Consider the following 18245-nt stretch of genomic DNA (forward strand, 5'->3'; position numbering starts at 1 on the left):
AGAAGGGACTTATGCAACTTTACACAGACCTTCAAAGTAATTAGAAGTGATACAGAGAACCAGAGACACATGTAAGATATTCAGCCTTGGTAAAATGGTTACCGAGCTAATGGTGTACGACCGTGGCAATGCTGAGAAAATTTCCATTCCCTTCCGCCCCCCGTCTCCACAACCTTAGTGATGACTGTAGCTGGAGTAATGGATTCAATATTATATTTAACATATCAGCAAGCATATTTCAGAACTCCAGATCACACTCGTTGGCTAGCGTTAATGTGAAAGCCTCAGAGAACATAGAACCTGGGGCATATGAAAGCACAGTCAGCACATCGGCAGAATACAGATTGGAGACTTCTGGTAACATACTATGCTTATATATGAACTTACAAGCTCACTGGAGAGCTTTCATATTGTTGTTGCTACAGTCAAGAAGAATGAACTTCCTTTCCAAACACCAATGCATTAGATGGACTCTAGGGCAAAGATGTACGAGAGCTTATGCACTGACAACAAATAACCTTATGGCTGAATTGATGCAGAAGTGGGTTTGTCTCCAGCCAAAAACCAATAGTAAGATTTCAATATCAACAAACATGTATCTAATTACTGTTGGAAGAGTTGCTTTGAATTAGGTACTCCGTTCTAATCGCTGGGTATAACCACAAGCTAATTAAATAGTGTGTGTATGGATTTAACATCTTGGTTGTAAATTAACTTGAGACCCTGAAGTACTACTTTTCAGTTTTACACAGACATGCTAAGAGATTTAAGATGTTTGATTCGTTTAACAAAAAATACTAGCAGTATCAATCAAACAGTCAAGTGGATGCTACTGAAGAGATGGTGGATAGACAGTCCTCTCTCACTTATTACACTGAGTGAAGGTAATATACCTAACAGTTGATTACAAAAAAGCATCTCATTCATTTGTGAATAAATTAGATCAGTTCTTTGAATTATCTTAAGGGTTCTAAAACAACTTAATAAAGAACCTTCTAATGGAATACTTACAATTAGCACACACATATAAGAATGGATAAATATTTATTGGTATATATACCATAAGACCTTACTATAGCTATAAGCTAGAGTTATGCATAAAGATGGATTACAATTTTGCTTCCATTTGGTGAGTTTTTTATATTGTGTATGTCTTTAGTCTTCAAATTACATGTTAGCTGTAGTAAAGATGTGAACACATTGTTAAACTACAGCAAAGAATAACAATACTAAGCTACATCAAATGATTAAAAACAATCCAATGGAGCGTGTACTGTTGTGCAATACAAACTCATGGTGAAGTTTCAACCAAGGACCCATGTCTAAGATTTGGTCTGTCTGCCCAGGGATGTATGAATTCTGTAGAAGGCATATGGAAGAGCTACTAGATTGATCAAAAGTATTGAAAGATCTGAAGTAAGTGGCTAAGTTGAAGAGCTTGAATTTATACAAGCTTGAGAAAAAAAAGCTATGTAGGGGAGGATCTTCTTAGAGCATTTAAGTACTTAACACATGGGCATTCCTGAAAATTATACATTTAAAACCAACTATACTCAGGAAATAGGGAACTGGTGAGGAGATAGAGGGAGGCTGTACAACACATCACTGGAAGGTCATATGCTGAGTGCTCAAAGTTAGCAATGAGCCATAAAGGCTTCTGAAAATTCTGCTATAAAGTCATTGCTATTCAGACATGAATAAATTAATCTGCTTACTTAGTTACTCTCAGGAAATTCTCCCTCCTTCACCCAAGAGGTTAGTCAATCACTCTTTAGATTGGTCTGTCCCAGAAGGTAATTCCAGAATCCACCTGTAGCAGGGTGCTGGTGCAAAAGCACCTAATTAACCCCTGCCCAGTCAGCTCCAATCAGGGGAAACAGATTGGGGCTGATGGAAAAGGCCTGATGCAGGTCTGAGGATTGGCAACACCTGCTGGCCTGACAAGCCAAGCGCTATAAAGGCTGGGAGGCAGCCAGAAAGCAGGGGGCAGCCAGGGAGAAGTCAGTCAGGGAGGGAACTGGAGGCCTCCTAGCTGAAGGCTGCCTCTACCTGTAAAGGAGGTGACTAATCCTGCAAGACTTGTGTATAGATAGACACTGGTGGTGGGAGAACCTTATCTAAATAAAGACACGGGTGTTTCACAACCCTGAAGCCTCTCTGAGCCTTATTGGGGGCAGCAAGCGGGCCCCAGGAAGAGGGGCAGGACGTGGAACCCTGTTACACCACCTTACTTGGATTTAAGGGGAAAAAGTGCTCAAAGTTACAGTACTTTTGATACCTATAGTATTTTATGCTATATATGGATTACAAGGTGATTCTCACTCACATGCACATAACTAAACTAACTGCCAAGTTTGGTGTCAGGAAGGAATTGTTGTTCTATTCCCCACTCCCCGTGCAAAAAGAAAAAGCATATTAAAATTAATGGGGACGGAGAATCACTTTCCTCTGGAGCACTGAGAACAGGGATGCTAGAATAAGTTGTGCGTAGCTCACATGATCAATTTTCTTTGATTGTACAATTTGGAAGGATGGTGAAGTGAAGTGTTGGTGCACTTCTTTCCTTCCCAAATGTTTCTTTAGTAAATTAACAATGCTTTAAGGGACCAATCCAGCTTTTGTGAAAGTCAGTTGAAAGACTCCCGTTAACTTCAGTGGAAGTTGGCTTGGCCCCTTAGTGGCCTACCTTCTGAAGATGATGCTACAGTAGGAGTGGAACATCTTTTCTACATTTGCCAGCTTCCCATTAACAAAGGAAAGAATTCAAAATTCTGCTGAAATAAAAGAAACTAAAAAGAATACTTGGACGTAAGAATATCCATATAATTGGTTGTAAACTTTGAGTGTAAATCCCAAGAGAATGTATCAAGCCAACTGAATATGCATACTGAATATCCTGAAAAGAAGTTTAATACAATACACCCTTCCCTCATGCTTCAAAACAAGGCCTCTGTTTCTGCTAAAACACGTGAATTCCCGTGCTTCCAAGAACCAGGACCAAACAGTGCTATAACTGGAAAAGTTCAGGAATTTACACCAAACAATGTGCAAAGCAGCTAAACAGAAATCTCGAAATTCCCATCCCCAACACAGGGGGATCCAAATCTTTTTAGCTGATGGGTCAGTTGCACATTATTTTATGCACAAAGCAAAAGGAAGCATCTCTTCTGTTTACCACAATGCGCAGTTGACAGATATAAACAGTTTTAATAAATTGCAGATTTTAAAAAATAATCTCTGGTAAAAATTCTTATCTTTCTGCTCATGTCCAAAACATTCTTACAAAAAGTTCTACCCATGTCCCCCTTCCCTCCCACAAGTTAATATTATTAAAATCAACAGCAGAACATGAAGGCAAAGTCCTTTGTATTTCTGTCTTTTCTAAAGCTAGGGATGCTGACATTCACAAAGGCACCTAAAGTATCTTTATTAAACAAATGTATGCCTTCTAGAAACAGGTGGGTTTGAGCTTTAGCATTTCCTTCCACTTGCTAAACCGTCTGGGGAGCTTTGTATTTCCTAGGTATTCATGTTTAGTACATGATTGTAGGTGTGGTCTAGGTCTTTTCTGCTTTTTGGTTGTAAATACAGTGAGACATGGACAGGGTGATTCTCAAAGAAAGCCTTGCTATCTTAGCAATGTAAGGTGTGGAACGAGTTACAAAAGGCACTTGTGATAAACCTGTCTCAGTGAAGGTCAGCCAGAGCTATTACACAAGTAACCTCTGTACTATGCTGCTGGTTCCAGTAATTTGTTTGAAATCTGATATGTGATTTAAAGATTGCCTCTAAACCCAATTTCAAGCCTTGATGGTTCAACTCATCTGTAAAAAGATTCAGAGGGCTTTCAGTTCCCTCCATCCCTCACTTAATCTCCTCCCTGTGTTTTTCACTCTGACACCTGCAAAGGTTTCCTGTGTGATGGTGGCACCAGGTGAGGTGGTAGGATGCTGGGCAGTTCATACCCATCCAGTTTAATCTTGATGAGATGTTTTGCCAGTGCAAACTCCTCCTCGTCCAACATGCCGTCATTATCACAATCTGCAAGTTTCCAGATTTTCCCCAGGACGCTGTTCGGCAGTTTGGAGTTCACCATTTCCTTCTTTGCATTGACCCCAGAGATTTTGCCATTGATTGGTGACAGAGTATAGAAGATCTCATCATATACAGGTTTATCTTTGGCAATAACCCACTCCTCCTCATCAGCTCCTTCCCTGGCACCTTCCCCATATCCCTGGCCAAAGGGTCCGGTCGTGGTGCCATCAAAGGCTCCACCATGCACCATCGGTGTAGGCATGTTGCTTTCTTCCTGGCTCATCAGGCTCATCAGAGAGGCGATTTTATTGGCCAACATGTTATCCACAGCTTCAATCAGCTTTGGTTTCAGAGAATGAAATTTAGAGAAGTCACAGTTCTCCAGCTGTTCCTGTCAATAACAAAACACACATACCAATGATTAAACAAAACATTTGCCAAAGGTTTCATTTTTTTTTTTTTTTTTTTAAGAGCAAATTCTGTTGAAGGAACTCCTTCAAATGAGATTTCTGTCTGCAGAGATCTCCTTTGAAACAGTTCCCACTGCAGAAACTCAAAACTAAATCCACTTGAAAGAGAAACAAAAGTTTGCGTTTTATATGTATACCCTCATACACTGATCAGCCTTAAATTCGAAAGTCTAAGCATAATTTTCCAATGAATCAGTTATTATATCCTTCCCTAATAAAATACATTTACAACATTTTTCTCAAGAAACAAATATTTTACAGAAAACTGTCAGTTTATATATATGTTAACTGACAAAGTTTTCCATTTAATAGTATTCTTTGTAAGAAAATATTTAGATATGAATATCAATAAGGAATTACATCACAGGAAGAACGTGAGGTTCACCAGTAAGGCCCCAACCTTGCAAACACTTACGAATCCACTGAAAGTTAAAAACATGAGTCAAAATATTTGCAGCATCAAGACTCAATTTTGTAACAAACCCTTTTGTCAGTGGCTATGGGAATGAAGGGGAAGCATAACTTGGGAGTACAAATTCACTGTGCATAACAAATTTTATTTAGCCCCATGTCTCTCAAGAGTAACTTAAAGATGTTCTGTAGCACTTTTTCCAGTTATAAGGGGAACCTCCCTCTAGCTAGAGTTAATTCCCCCCCGACCCAACTTCTACAACTCAAATAACTGATTTCATTTACAATTTCACAATCTTTTTTTATCAGGCAAGTTAAGGACTAAATGTCATACTTAAGTTCACTGAACTTCCCTGTTTTTTGTCATACCTTTAATGTTAAAACAGGTTTTAGGTAATGTACTATATACTTATTGGACACTACCATGTACAATAATAGCAAACTCCTTATTCCCATGCCAGCAATACTAATGTTTTAATACGGTCCTACCTGGACCTTCCTACTCAGCTATAACTCCCACTGATTTCACTGGGAGTCCTGCCCACGTAAGGTGTGCGAGATCAGGCCCTTGTTGATGTACTTTTACGGCGGAGATAAAGCTATTAAAATATTTCAGGCTGCTATGAAATGTTGCTATCTAATAAGCTGTCATTTCAAATGCTTCGCACAAACACCCAAGTGAAAATGAAAATGGCAAAGAGCAAAGATTCCTGAGGGCATGTGGCAACAAGGCCAGCCAGGAACAGCTTGTCCTCACTGATGAGATAACTGGCTCTGTGGATGAGAGGAAAGCAGTGGACGTGTTATTCCTTGACTTTAGAAAAGCTTTTGATACGGTCTCCCACAGTATTCTTGCCAGCAAGCTAAAGAAGCTGGATGAATGGACTATAAGGTGGATAGAAAGCTAGCTAGATTGTCGGGCTCAACGGGTAGTGATCAATGGCTCCATGTCTAGTTGGCAGCCGGTATCAAGTGGAGTGTCCCAAGGGTTGGTCCTGGGGCCGGTTTTGTTCAATATCTTCATTAATGATCTGGAGGATGGCGTGGACTGCACCCTCAGCAAGTCTGCAGATGACACTAAACTGAGAGGAGTGGTAGATATGCTGGAGGGTAGGGATAGGATACAGAGGGACCTAGACAAATTAGAGGATTGGGCTAAAAGAAATCTGATGAGGTTCAACAAGGACAAGTGCAGACTCCTGCACTTAGGAAAGAAGAATCCCATGCACTGCTACAGACTAGGGACTGAGTGACTAGGCAGCAGTTCTGCAGAAAAGGACCTAGGAGTTACGGTGGACAAGAATCTGGATATGAGTCAACAGTGTGCTCTTGTTGCCAAGAAGGCTAACGGCATTTTGGGCTGTATAAGTAGGAGCATTGTCAGCAGATCGAGGGACATGATCATTCCCCTCTATTCGGCATTGGTGAGGCCTCATCTGGAGTACTTTGTCCAGTTTTGGGCCCCACACTACAAGAAGGATGTGGAAAAATTGGAAAGAGTCCAGCGGAGGGCAACAAAAATGATTAGGGGGCTGGAGCACATGACTTATGAGGAGAGGCTGAGGGAACTGGGATTGTTTAGTCTGCAGAAGAGAAAAATGAGGGGGGATTTGATAGCTGCTTTCAACTACCTGAAAGGGGGTTCCAAAGAGGATGGATCTAGACTGTTCTCAGTGGTAGCAGATGACAGAACAAGGAGTAATGGTCTCAAGTTGCAGTGGGGGAGGTTTAGGTTGGATATTAGGAAAAACTTTTTCACTAAGAGGGTGGTGAAGCACTGGAATGGGTTACCTAGGGAGGTGGTGGAATCTCCTTCCTTAGGAGGTTTTTAAAGTCAGGCTTGACAAAGCCCTGGCTGGGATGATTTAGTTGGGATTAGGTCCTGCTTTGAGCAGGGGGTTGGACTAGATGACCTCCTGATGTCCCTACCAACCCTGATATTCTATGAGTCTATGATCTAGTGACAAGTGTCACGTCAAAGTCTCAGTTCCCTAAAAGAAATAGCCCATGGGTATTACTGGTAGTGAAGGTGGCATCTAGTTTGCCAACCTCTGGTTTTTAGCAGGGCAAGATAGGAAGACTCAGCAGAGAAATATAAGGAAATACACATAGGCAACTTTTATGATCCCAACTGTCTAATCTATATATAATAAAGGTTATATTTAGCTCCAGAAATGGTTACATTATATTTTTATTTCTACAGCTATTTCAACCAATAGACTTGGTCTTGTTCATCAGAACAGAGAAAGTGGTCAAGATTTTATGTAAGGAGAATTGTCGCTAACACAACAAGGCAGTACCATGCACTCACACATTATGATTGCATTTGTTCTGTCACAATAAGCATATCCAACAAGTGATAGCATTTAGGAGCGGAGTTTCTTGCACAGTAAAGCTGAATTTAAAATGTCAACTTAGTAATCAAATTTTGCTAATAAACACAATACATGAATAAGAGAAATCCTACACAAAATGTGTTAGTACTTTGAGTAATGGCAGCGTGGATACCCTACTCCTGGATGTGCATATGTTCTATGCCAGGGGTGGGCAAACTTTTTGGCCTGAGGGCCACATCTGGGTGGGGAAATTGCATGCAGGGCCATGAATGTAGGGCTGGGGCAGGGGGGTTGGAGTACGGGAGGGAGTGCGGTGTGCAGGAAGGGGCTGAGGGCAAGGGGTTGGGGCAGAGGAGGGGTGCAGGGTGTACGAGGGGGCTCAGGGAAGGGGGTTCAGGTGCAGGAGGGGTTCAAGGTGCAGCAGGGGGTTCAGTGCAGTGGGTTGGGGTGCAGGAGGAGTGCGACAGTGGGCTCAAGACAGGGGGTTAGGGGGCTTAGGGCAGAGGGTTGGGGTGTGGGGTGCAGGAGGGATTTGGGGTGCGGGCTCCGGCCCAGCGTCGCTTACCTGGAGTGGCTCCGGGGTGGCAGCGGCGCGCACCGGGCCCAGGTCAGGCTCCCTGCCTGCTTTCCCTGTCCCCGGCCCACTCTGCTCCGGGAAGCGGCCAGCACCACGTCCCTGCAGCTGAACGCGCTGCCCTTGCCTGTGGGTACTTCCCCCGAAGCTCCCATTGGCTGCGGTTTCCCGTTCCTGGCCAATGGGAGCTTTGGGGGAGGTACCCACAGGCAAGAGCAGCGCGCAGAGCCCTTCCCCCCCAGGGGCTGCAGGGATGTGGTGCTGGCCGCTTCCCGGAGCGGAGCGGGGCCCGCGGCGCCACGTGATGGCAATCCCGCGGGCCGGATCCAAAGCCCTGAGGGGCCAGATCCGGCCTGCAGGCCATAGTTTGTCCACCCCTGTTCTATGCACTGCAATCAGAACCTTCTAAAAAGCTGTAAGTAGCCTAAGTCATGATACTGAAAGTTCAGATCCAAGGTACTATAACCAGCTGTAGCCCTTAATAACTTTATTTCCTTCTAGTTGCTGAAGTAATGAGGTCAGAAATCTGTGCCTCCTGTTTGTCATGGTATCAGCTGATGCTATTCATGTAGTTTCTCATAAATATTCATGCAAACAGTTAGATTTGTTATCTATTATTGTTAATTTAAAAATAGTGATTAACAGTTTAGATTTAGGTCCATGTCTTTACAGTCTCTTAGTATGAGAAGTATACCAGTTCTATTGGAACTCATTTAAACATATCTGGTACCAGAAAGAAGGCTGACCTATTAAAATAAGAAAAGTTGGATTTTAAAATGGCGCTCATCTTGCTGTGGCTAGATCTCGATAACTGACATAACATTTGAAGTGTCTTGGGGACACTTGCTGAGGGAGGTACATCATGTCATGCGCTTGGGAGGAATAGGGGTGAAATTCTGATCCTATTCAAGGCAATGGCAAAACTCCCATTTACTTCAGTAGGGCCAAGATTTCAATCTAGGAGTCTAGATTTCAACCTACGAACAGTAGTTTTCCATTCTAACTTTCCCCTTCCCCCCTGGCAGCCTCAGCCACCTGTTAAACACTGATAAATTGCTTTGACAAATCATGGCTAACTCAGGGCTTCCCTGCTCCATAGAACTCTGGAGTCTAGTGGTTCTGACTCACATTTCTTAAAAAGCGTGTGCACACAAAATTAATTATACACTTGTAAGCTGGCAAGACCAAAAGACTATTGGTTTCCTTTAAATCAATCTATTTGGCTGGAATTCATTCACTATTACCTGCTACAAAGTCTGTACTGATGAGTTTAGTTTCAGGAAGCAAAGATCAAGACCACAACTCAGTCTGCTAGCCACACTGTTCTTTCCTTAGCATGAACGTGTGTGAGAAATCGCTTGTCACAACTTTGCTGCCATCTGCTGCTGAGACTTAGGAAAATACACCAGTCATTTTTCAAATACTAAGCCCCACTGAAGAGTTCGTTTTAGTAACAAGCCTGTCTCAAGTGTTCTACTTTATTTACCTGTTTCCAAACTCCACCATCAATGACTGCCTAACAAAAAGGAGATTGTACTCTTCTGCTTTTCTTTATATAAATCCTTCCTTAAAGTCTACCTTTTCAAGCAGTCACCCCTCCCTCCTGATTAATTATTCCTATAGTGTCCAACTCCTGAACTATGTCTTGAGTTTTTCTTGTTTTACTGCTCATACAACTTGCTGGTTTCTAAATTAACTGCAACCACTCAGGAAAGAGACCTGAACATCACTGTGGACAGCTCAATAAAAATCTCTGCTCAATACATAGTAGTTGTCAAAAAAAGCAAACAAAACTGTTAGGGTGTATAAAGGATAGGATAGAAAACCATTCTGAAAATATTATGCTGCCATTACATACATCAATGGTCCACCTTCATTTGGAATACCATGCTCTCTTCTGGTCACCCTATCTTAAACACAGATATAGCAGAAATTGAAGAGATCTCAGAGATGCATGGTGAAAATGATTAGAGGACATGAAAATATATGAATAGGGACTGAAATGAATGGGACTGTTTAGATGAGATAGGAGACAAGGAGAGACACAAGAGTTATACAAAATACTGAATGGTACAAAGAAGGTAAATTAGGCACTCATATTTACATGTTAACATAACATAAGAGAAAGGGGACAGTCTATAAAACTGAAAGGCAGTAAGTTTAAAAGTGATAGAAGGGGGTTTTTTAAATTTGTTTTTTATGCAATGCATAATTAACTTGTAGAACTCATTGCCATAAGAAACCATTGAGACCAACAGCATAGTAGGATTAAAAAAAATTATCAGATATGTATATGGAAATGAACATCCACAGTTACATTTAGTAGGATTTTTTAAAATAATGGATCTAAAGCCGTAATTTCAGGGAACAAACCAACCACTAGTTTGTTCCATAATTGTCTACAGGGACAAGATACTGAACTAGATGAAATACTGGTTTGATTTCTATATGTCATGTTATTATGAGTTTAGGATACTTTTTTCTGAGGAATTAATCCATTGATTTCATTATTGTGATCCTAACTCATGCTAATCTAGTGTGAGACACAACAGTCAGTTTTCAATCATGATCAATTTCTGACACTTTCTTGCCACTGCCTGCAGAACCCACACTGTTGAGAGCATTATGGGAGACACTTTCGTGTTCCTACTTTTGCCAGGCTTGTCAGAAGTCACTGGTTAATAGTCAGGGTACAATTGCACTTTGGTTTGAGTTAATGTACCTGCATTTTCTTGACCTCTGGGAAATCCCCAGGCGAGATATGGTGCTCTCGTTGCAGTTCGATATAGATTTCAGGTAATCTGCTGATCAGCTCCCTCTTCTTGTTCTCTTTTCCAAATACAGATGGCATTTCCTTCTTTAGATGGCTGATAATATAAGCATGAACCTAGAAGAAATGGATGAGGGTTGGCATTATTATGTAGAATCAAAAATCCATGCCAGTATTCCTCCTCCTGGCTATAAAAGGAAATGTGAAAGATGAGTTGGGTATTAACACATCTTAGGGACAACGTACATCGACTATGGTTTATTGAGAAATACATTAAAATAGACAAACTGCTGATAAGAACATAACATAAGAACATAAGAATGGCTGTACTGTGTCAGACCAAAGGTCCATCCAGCCCAGGATCCTGTCTACTGACAGTGGCCAATGCCAGGTGCCCCAGAGGGAGTGAACCTAACAGGTAATAATCAAGTGATCTCTCTCCTGCCGTCCATCCCCACCCTCTGACAAGCAGAGGCTAGGGACACCATTCCTTACCCATCCTGGCTAATAGCCATTAATGGAATTAACCTCCCTGAATTTATCCAGTTCTCTTTTAAACCCTGTTATAGTCCTAGCCTTCACAGCCTCCTCAGGCAAGGAGTTCCACAAGTTGGCTGTGCACTATGTGAAGAAGAACTTCCTTTTATTTGTTTTGAACCTGCTACCCGTTAATTTCATTTGGTGCCCCTAGTTCTTATATTATGGGAACAAGTAAATAACTTTTCCTTATTCACTTTCTCCACATCACTCATGATTTTATATACCTCTATCATATCCCCCTTAGTCTCCTCTTTTCCCAAACTGAAAAGTCCTAGCCTCTTTAATCTCTCCTCATATGGGACCCGTTTCAAACCCCTAATCATTTTTGTTGCCCTTCTCGGAACCTTTTCTAATGCCAGTATATCTTTTTTGAGATGAGGAGACCACATCTGTACGCAGCATTCAAGATGTGGGCGTACCACGGATTTATATAAGGGCAATAAGATATTCTCCATCTTATTCTCTATCCCCTTTTTAATTATTCCTAACATCCTGTTTGCTTTGTTGACTGCCGCTGCACACTGCGTGGATGTCTTCAGAGAACTATCCACGATGACTCCAGGATGTCTTTTTCCTGATTAGTTGTAGCTAAATTAGCCACCATCATATTGTATGTATAGTTGGGGTTATTTTTCCCAATGTGCATTACTTTACATTTATCCACATTAAATTTCATTTGCCATTTTGTTGCCCAATCACTTAGTTTTGTGAGATCTTTTTGAAGTTCTTCACAGTCTGCTTTGGTCTTAATGATCTTGAGCAGTTTAGTATCATCTGCAAACTTTGCCACCTCACTTTTTACCCCTTTCTCCAGATCAGGGGTCAGCAACCTTTCAGAAGTGGTGTGCCGAGTCTTCATTTATTCACTCTAATTTAAGGTTTTGCGTGCCAGTAATACATTTTAACGTTTCTATAAGTCTATAATATATAACTAAACTCTTGTTGTATGTAAAGTAAATAAGGTTTTTAAAATGTTTAAGAAGCTTCATTTAAAATTAAATTAAAATGCAGAGCCCCCCCGGACAGGTGGCCAGGACCCGGGCAGTGCGAGTGCCACTGAAAACCAGCTCGCGTGCCGCCTTTGGCACGCATGCCATAGGTTGCCTACCCCTGCTCCAGATCATTTATGAATAAGTTGAATAGGATTGGTCCTAGGACTGACCCTTGGGGAACACCACTAGTTACCCCTCTCCATTCTGAAAATTTACCATTTATTCCTACCCTTTGTTCCCTGTCTTTTAACCAGTTTTCAATCCATGAAAGGATCTTCTCTCTTATCCCATGACAACTTAATTTACATAAGAGCCTTTGGTGAGGAACCTTGTCAAAGGCTTTCTGGAAATCTAAGTACACTATGTCCACGGGATCCCCCTTGTCCACGTGTTTGCTGACCCCTTCAAAGAAATCTAATAGATTAGTAAGACATGATTTCCCTTTACAGAAACCATGTTGACTTTTGCCCAACAATTTATGTTCTTCTATGTGTCTGACAATTTTATTCTTTACGATTGTTTCAACTAAATTTGCCCGGTACTGACGTTAGACTTATCGGTCTGTAATTTTAGGGATCACCTCTAGAGCCCTTTTTAAATATTGGAGTTACATTAGCTAACTTCTAGTCATTGGGTACAGAAGCTGATTTAACGGATCTGAAGAGGCCCTTGAGATGTAGGCGCATTTCATGCGGCTCCTACTTTGGGTTTGTGGAAATTTGAGTTAACCAGCATTCGCTGCCTTCCCCCAAGCCTTCTGATGGGTTTTTGTAAAATAAGCAGGTGTTCTTTAAATTGTCACCCAAAAATGCTTGAAAAATTGAGTGCAGCTATTGAGAAGCACAGTATGACATTCTGTCAGTGCCAACAATGAGAGTGAAAGCAGTATAGAAGAATTAGGCCATGATCCTGCAACAAAGCTATGTGTGGGTATCACCTGTGCCTACACAGAGCCCCACTTTTAAGTTTAATTGAAACAACTCCATCTGCCTTGCCAAATAAATTACTTTGCTTAGATTGCTCTCTCTCTTCCCAATGTCAAGTGATAGGATGATCTAAGTGGAGTAAGTGACTCAATAGGAATGTGCGTCACTACAGAAGAGGGAGTGTATGGCTTCTATATTTAGGCAACCACAAAAAGATGACAGAGCATGCATCATACTGTAACATTATACCTTGATTGCCTTATGAAGCATGAGGGGGGAAAGCAGAATTATTCCAGCATAAGGAAAGATATTTCTTTAGTATGAATCCTAAAATGTGTGGCTGCTTACATAGCTCACTTGGCCTCTGATCCTACATGACCACTGAAGTCAATGAAACCGCTTGCAGTGTGTAGAGTTAAGCATGTGTCAAAATCTTTTCAGGATTGAGGCCTTACCTTGTAAAAATGTGTGTGTGTGTGGTTTTTTTTAATATATGCATAGATGCAATACACACACATACAAGCAAATATACAAAGAAAAAATCCAAAATGATTTTTCACCAAAACTTAAATAATTATTTCAAAAGAATTTCTAACGTTTTGATAGATTTCAAAAAGTTAGCACCGAGGGAGGTGAGGGGAACAGTGGGAGTGAAAAGCAGCAGAGAGTAGCAGTGGAGAGAACATAGGCATGCAAACACCATGGTGATAAGCACAGTACAAATACCTACATAGATACTACAGAACATGTTTTACAGCATTCTATATAAAAGTAACCTGTGAAGGAAAGAAATATGTTTGTACCCTTTCTGGCTTCTAGAGGAGACTTGAAAGGATTCTCCCACTCTCCCCGCCCCCACTGTTTGCTTGAGGATTCTATTGTCAGCTGAAGACCTAGAGATGGTATGACTTCAACTGCCAAGAAACAGAAACCTTGAACAACTGAGAAGGGTTTTTAATCAGACTGTATAATACTTGTGTGTTAGTTAATATCGATTTAATTCAAACTTCGTGTAGACACTTGGGAAAAAGCGCTTTATGCTAAGATTCAGACAGCACTGCCCCTTTGACTGAGAGCTGAGAAAGCTCCCACTCTAATTCTTTGGCCCTCCAACTAAAAACAGAAACAAGACGACTTGATATTCCTGAGTTCTAAGAGTTCTCGGTAGGCCACTTTTGGTATAGCTGCTTTAGTTGCAAGATTTACGTGTGTGTGTGTACTAATTAATTTTTTTTAAAAGGTTGATTTTTGGTCCATATGACAAAGACATTATAGAAATGCACCTAAAAGCAAACTGAAAACCAAACATTCATGCATGGAACATCCCCTCTTGTTTTATAACAAATGTAACCTTGCAATCATCGAGAAAAAGTCACTTCACCCATAGCCTAGCCCTAGAGGATTGCATGGAATCCCTTCACACCAAAACAGATGAGACACAGGTGGCATCATCTGTAGAGGAAACTGGGGTGTGTGTGTTGAGGATGACAAGGTTCAAAAGTGAAGAACCTAGATGTATTGGAAAGTGTCCAAGAAGATAGCCATGTCTCATTTGATTCCAGTGTAAGAATCAAGAGTTCTGAAATGGTTAGTTTTCTTGTTTAAAAAATACACCAAAAACCTTGCAACTGGCAGATCAATTATACACTTGGGATGTAGGCCCAGAACATTCACATTATATGGATTCCAAATGAGAATTAGATACCTGACTGAATTAGCAGAAAAGACTAAACATGACCTTTTAGTTTTAGAAGTCTGACAAACTGAACATTGTTTATAAAATTCCTGTTATCCTTTAAATGCATTATTGCAGAGAACACCATGATTGTTACATTCTCAGATAGGTGAAACCTATTTCTTATAGCAATGAGGAAGAAAAGAGTTAGTGTATGAATGTTCACAATGTGTATATTTCAATTATTTAAACTAGAGTGCTATTATTGAGAAAGACACTGATACAAGGAATACTAATGCTGAAATACGATGTGTCTCTAAGTACATGATAAATGACAACTGTAAGAATCAGTTACATCATTACCAGGGGAGGGAGAATAATAATGAAGAATTGGAGGAATACTGCTGGGGTTGTATTTGAAATATTTTTGCTCCTTTGGCTTCATTTTGGTCATCTTAAATGTGATTAATTCACTATTCCTTCAAGATCTAATGGAAGGATCATTACAGTCAAGGTCTGTGGACAGCTACTGCAGTCCTCTAATCACTGACAGACCATATACAGATCAATGGTGCGCCTACACATAAAAACAATCAAACAAAAAACACTATACATTTTTGTTTTCACACATGTTTGTGTTTAAATTTTTGCACAGATGGAGGAATGGAGAAAAAATTAAAATGAGAACTTTTGGTATACAAATTCTAGATCTGCAGGAAGGGAGATGTATGGGTAATGCACACTTCTAACACAATACCAATTAATAACAGCCCTACAGGATTTAATAGATTTATATATGTATAAAGCATCTAGGAAAAATATGGAACTGCAAGTTTGAAAGGCACAATTACTACAATCCTACACTTTTATTCCAACTGATTACAATTCCGTAAATATCACACATGTTTTATAATATAAGAATGTTTTCCATCTTCAAAATATTTTATAACAAATACCTAACACCCTTGTGGCTTTGAAGTGACACTAGAAAGGAATGATAAGATAAGATAAGAAAGGAATGATAAGAACTTGACAGTGAGATGGGAATTCACTTGTTTTATTTTTGGATATGTTATGAGTTTCAGGACAGACTGGGAAGGTGTTGCGGGTGTTTAGAGAAATGGACCAAGATAAAATACTTCACAATGATTTTGTTCAAAGAAGAGTGTGCAGCTCTGCATAAAAAATGTGTTTCTGAATGACAGCTATTTTAAGATCAGCTAGGACTGAGACATATTACACTGCTGTTGCTTGGATAAGCAGCTGACTTCCCTTTCCATGGCTGTCAATTTAGTACATTCAATGAACATTAATTTCACTTAAAAAATTTCAATTTAATCCATTTTTATTTTGTATTTAAACAGGATTTCTGTTGATTAAGAGTCATCTGCTCTTGATGCTTCTCAGTCATCACAATCAATTACTTTGAAAGGGATTAGTATGCCAATAAGATTGATTAAATCAGATGAGAACTGCAGGAAGGACAGATTAACTTTTAAGAAACAAATATTAATAGAAACATGATATCAAAATGGAACTTTAAATAATGATTGACAATTGTTTCTAAAGATATTTTTTTCAAAATATTCCAGGCAATATCAGCAGTCCTAGTCCCCAATTTTCCACATCACTAACTCATTTCACTAAGGGCTTGCCTACACAGGAAAGTTTTACTGTATAGTCAATTAAACCATATAGTTAAACTGGCATAACCCCCCCACATAGACATTCTTATTCCAGTGTAAGAGTGGCTTTTTCTTTGGTTTAGTTTCCCAAGCGACAAACTGATAAAAGGCCCTCAGATACCGTAATAAGAATGTTCACACAGGATGTTAGACCAGTATAACTATATTATAGGTTCAAACTCGCACCTTAGCCTACACAGGTATAATTTACCCATGCAGACAAGCCCCAAAATACTATCATCTGCATTTGTATGTCACAGAAATCTTTAATAAGTAGCAAATTTCTTCTACAATAGCTTCAAAGTTATTTGATTTTTCTTCCTTCCAATTTTTCAGCAAAAAACATTTTCAAATCATTTGCCTGCTGAGATTTAGAAAAGGAAAGGTGCTAATTATTAAACATTCCCTAGGGCTTTGCAGAAGAACAGAATATCAGAGTACTTTTGCTAGTATTCTATCTGGAATTTTAATACTATACAATAAAGGAAGTCTACTACGGAAGAGAAGGAAATATTTAGAGGAAACCATTTAAAACACAGCAATTGAAGTTTATCCAGGTTGGGCCTAGACAGGAAAGGACAGCAGAAGCTAGTGTCATTAAGTAGGGATTTTGAAGACTAGCGTAAGTAATAATCAGAAAGCTTTAAAATTATAAACAAGCAATCTGGAGATGATTCCAAGAGCTTTACAAATAAGATGCTAGTTTGAAGAATAATTAGAGGCCTAACAAAAAATTAAGTCCACACTTTCAATAGGCAATCTAAATAAAAATCAAATACTGCCAAGCCTAGACATATGGACACAAGTCAAGTAGCTACTGCAAGGAGCAGTTATCTGATTAGCACATGCAAATACTATTTTCTGTCGTTTAAAACAGAGGACAATGTTGGTAGGGCATTTGCCTTGAATGGACCTCTTAGAATCTTAGAACTCACTTCCTCCCAGGTCTGTCAGAGACTAGGATTTCTTCTGGAAATGATGCCAAGCCCACCTTTAGCTGAGTATGTGGGAGATGATGGGTTGGGAATACAGAAGGTTTAATCAGGGGATATTACGTTTACAGTTGGGTTGGCTTGCACAACAGTGATATACGGGCAGTTCTGTTAAGTAAATGAATGTTTTTAAGTTTCAATATGGCAGTATTACTCCTTTTAATAGATGTGAAGTGCCAAAGTGGGGTGTGTGTGGTATAAAAAAAAAAAAAAAAAAAAATCAACATAAATTTTGATTAAGGAGAAGTTACTTCCCATGGGCAGTATGTTGGTTGGCCATGATCTAGTACAAATGCTGTGTGCTGCCATATGTGTGAGAGGAAGTAAGTGTCTGGGTCTGAACTGTGATCTTTGATCCAGGAACCGCAAGTGCTGTGAAGGTGGTACACTTGGCATTTTGGTGAAGGGGGCATCTTGTTTTATTCAGTCATCAGCTGCTCTGCCTAGCAGCTGTTGATGAGCTCCAGGGAGTACATACGAATGGCCCTACTGGATCAGACCATATGGTCCATCTAGACCAGTATCCTGTCTGTGACAGTGGGTAGTGCCAGATGTTATGTGAAGGGGTAAATAACACTTCCTATTCACTTTCTCCACATTATTCATGATTTTACAGAGCTCTATCATATCCCCCCCTAGTTATGTTAGTAGTATGAAGTTCTCCTTACTAGAAAGAGGAGGTATCCTAGAAGATTTCAAGTCTCCGTCAAAAGGCAGAGAGAGTAGCATCCTAAAACACAGTACTTTTCCTTCTATGGCCATCTAGAAGGGTCCACTGATTGGCTCACCACATTACTGTCCATCTCCAACACATAATTTAACAATAATTTTTTCTTTAA

General features: G+C 40.1%; 1 protein-coding gene across 1 annotated transcript in view; it reads right to left on the reverse strand.

Moving 5' to 3' along the window:
* Positions 1 to 3305: 3305 nt before the first annotated feature.
* EHD4 (EH domain containing 4) overlaps positions 3306 to 18245 on the reverse strand; it is a 58815-nt gene continuing 43875 nt past the window's right edge. The window contains exons 5-6 of the mRNA XM_065402295.1: positions 10549 to 10713; positions 3306 to 4426 (exon numbers count right to left, since the gene is read on the reverse strand). Of these exons, the coding sequence (XP_065258367.1) occupies positions 3890 to 4426; positions 10549 to 10713 (702 nt within the window). The 3' untranslated portion in view covers positions 3306 to 3889. The remainder of the gene's footprint in view (positions 4427 to 10548; positions 10714 to 18245) is intronic.

This window comes from Emys orbicularis, chromosome 4, assembly GCF_028017835.1.
Source record: "Emys orbicularis isolate rEmyOrb1 chromosome 4, rEmyOrb1.hap1, whole genome shotgun sequence".
NCBI lineage: Eukaryota > Metazoa > Chordata > Testudines > Emydidae > Emys > Emys orbicularis.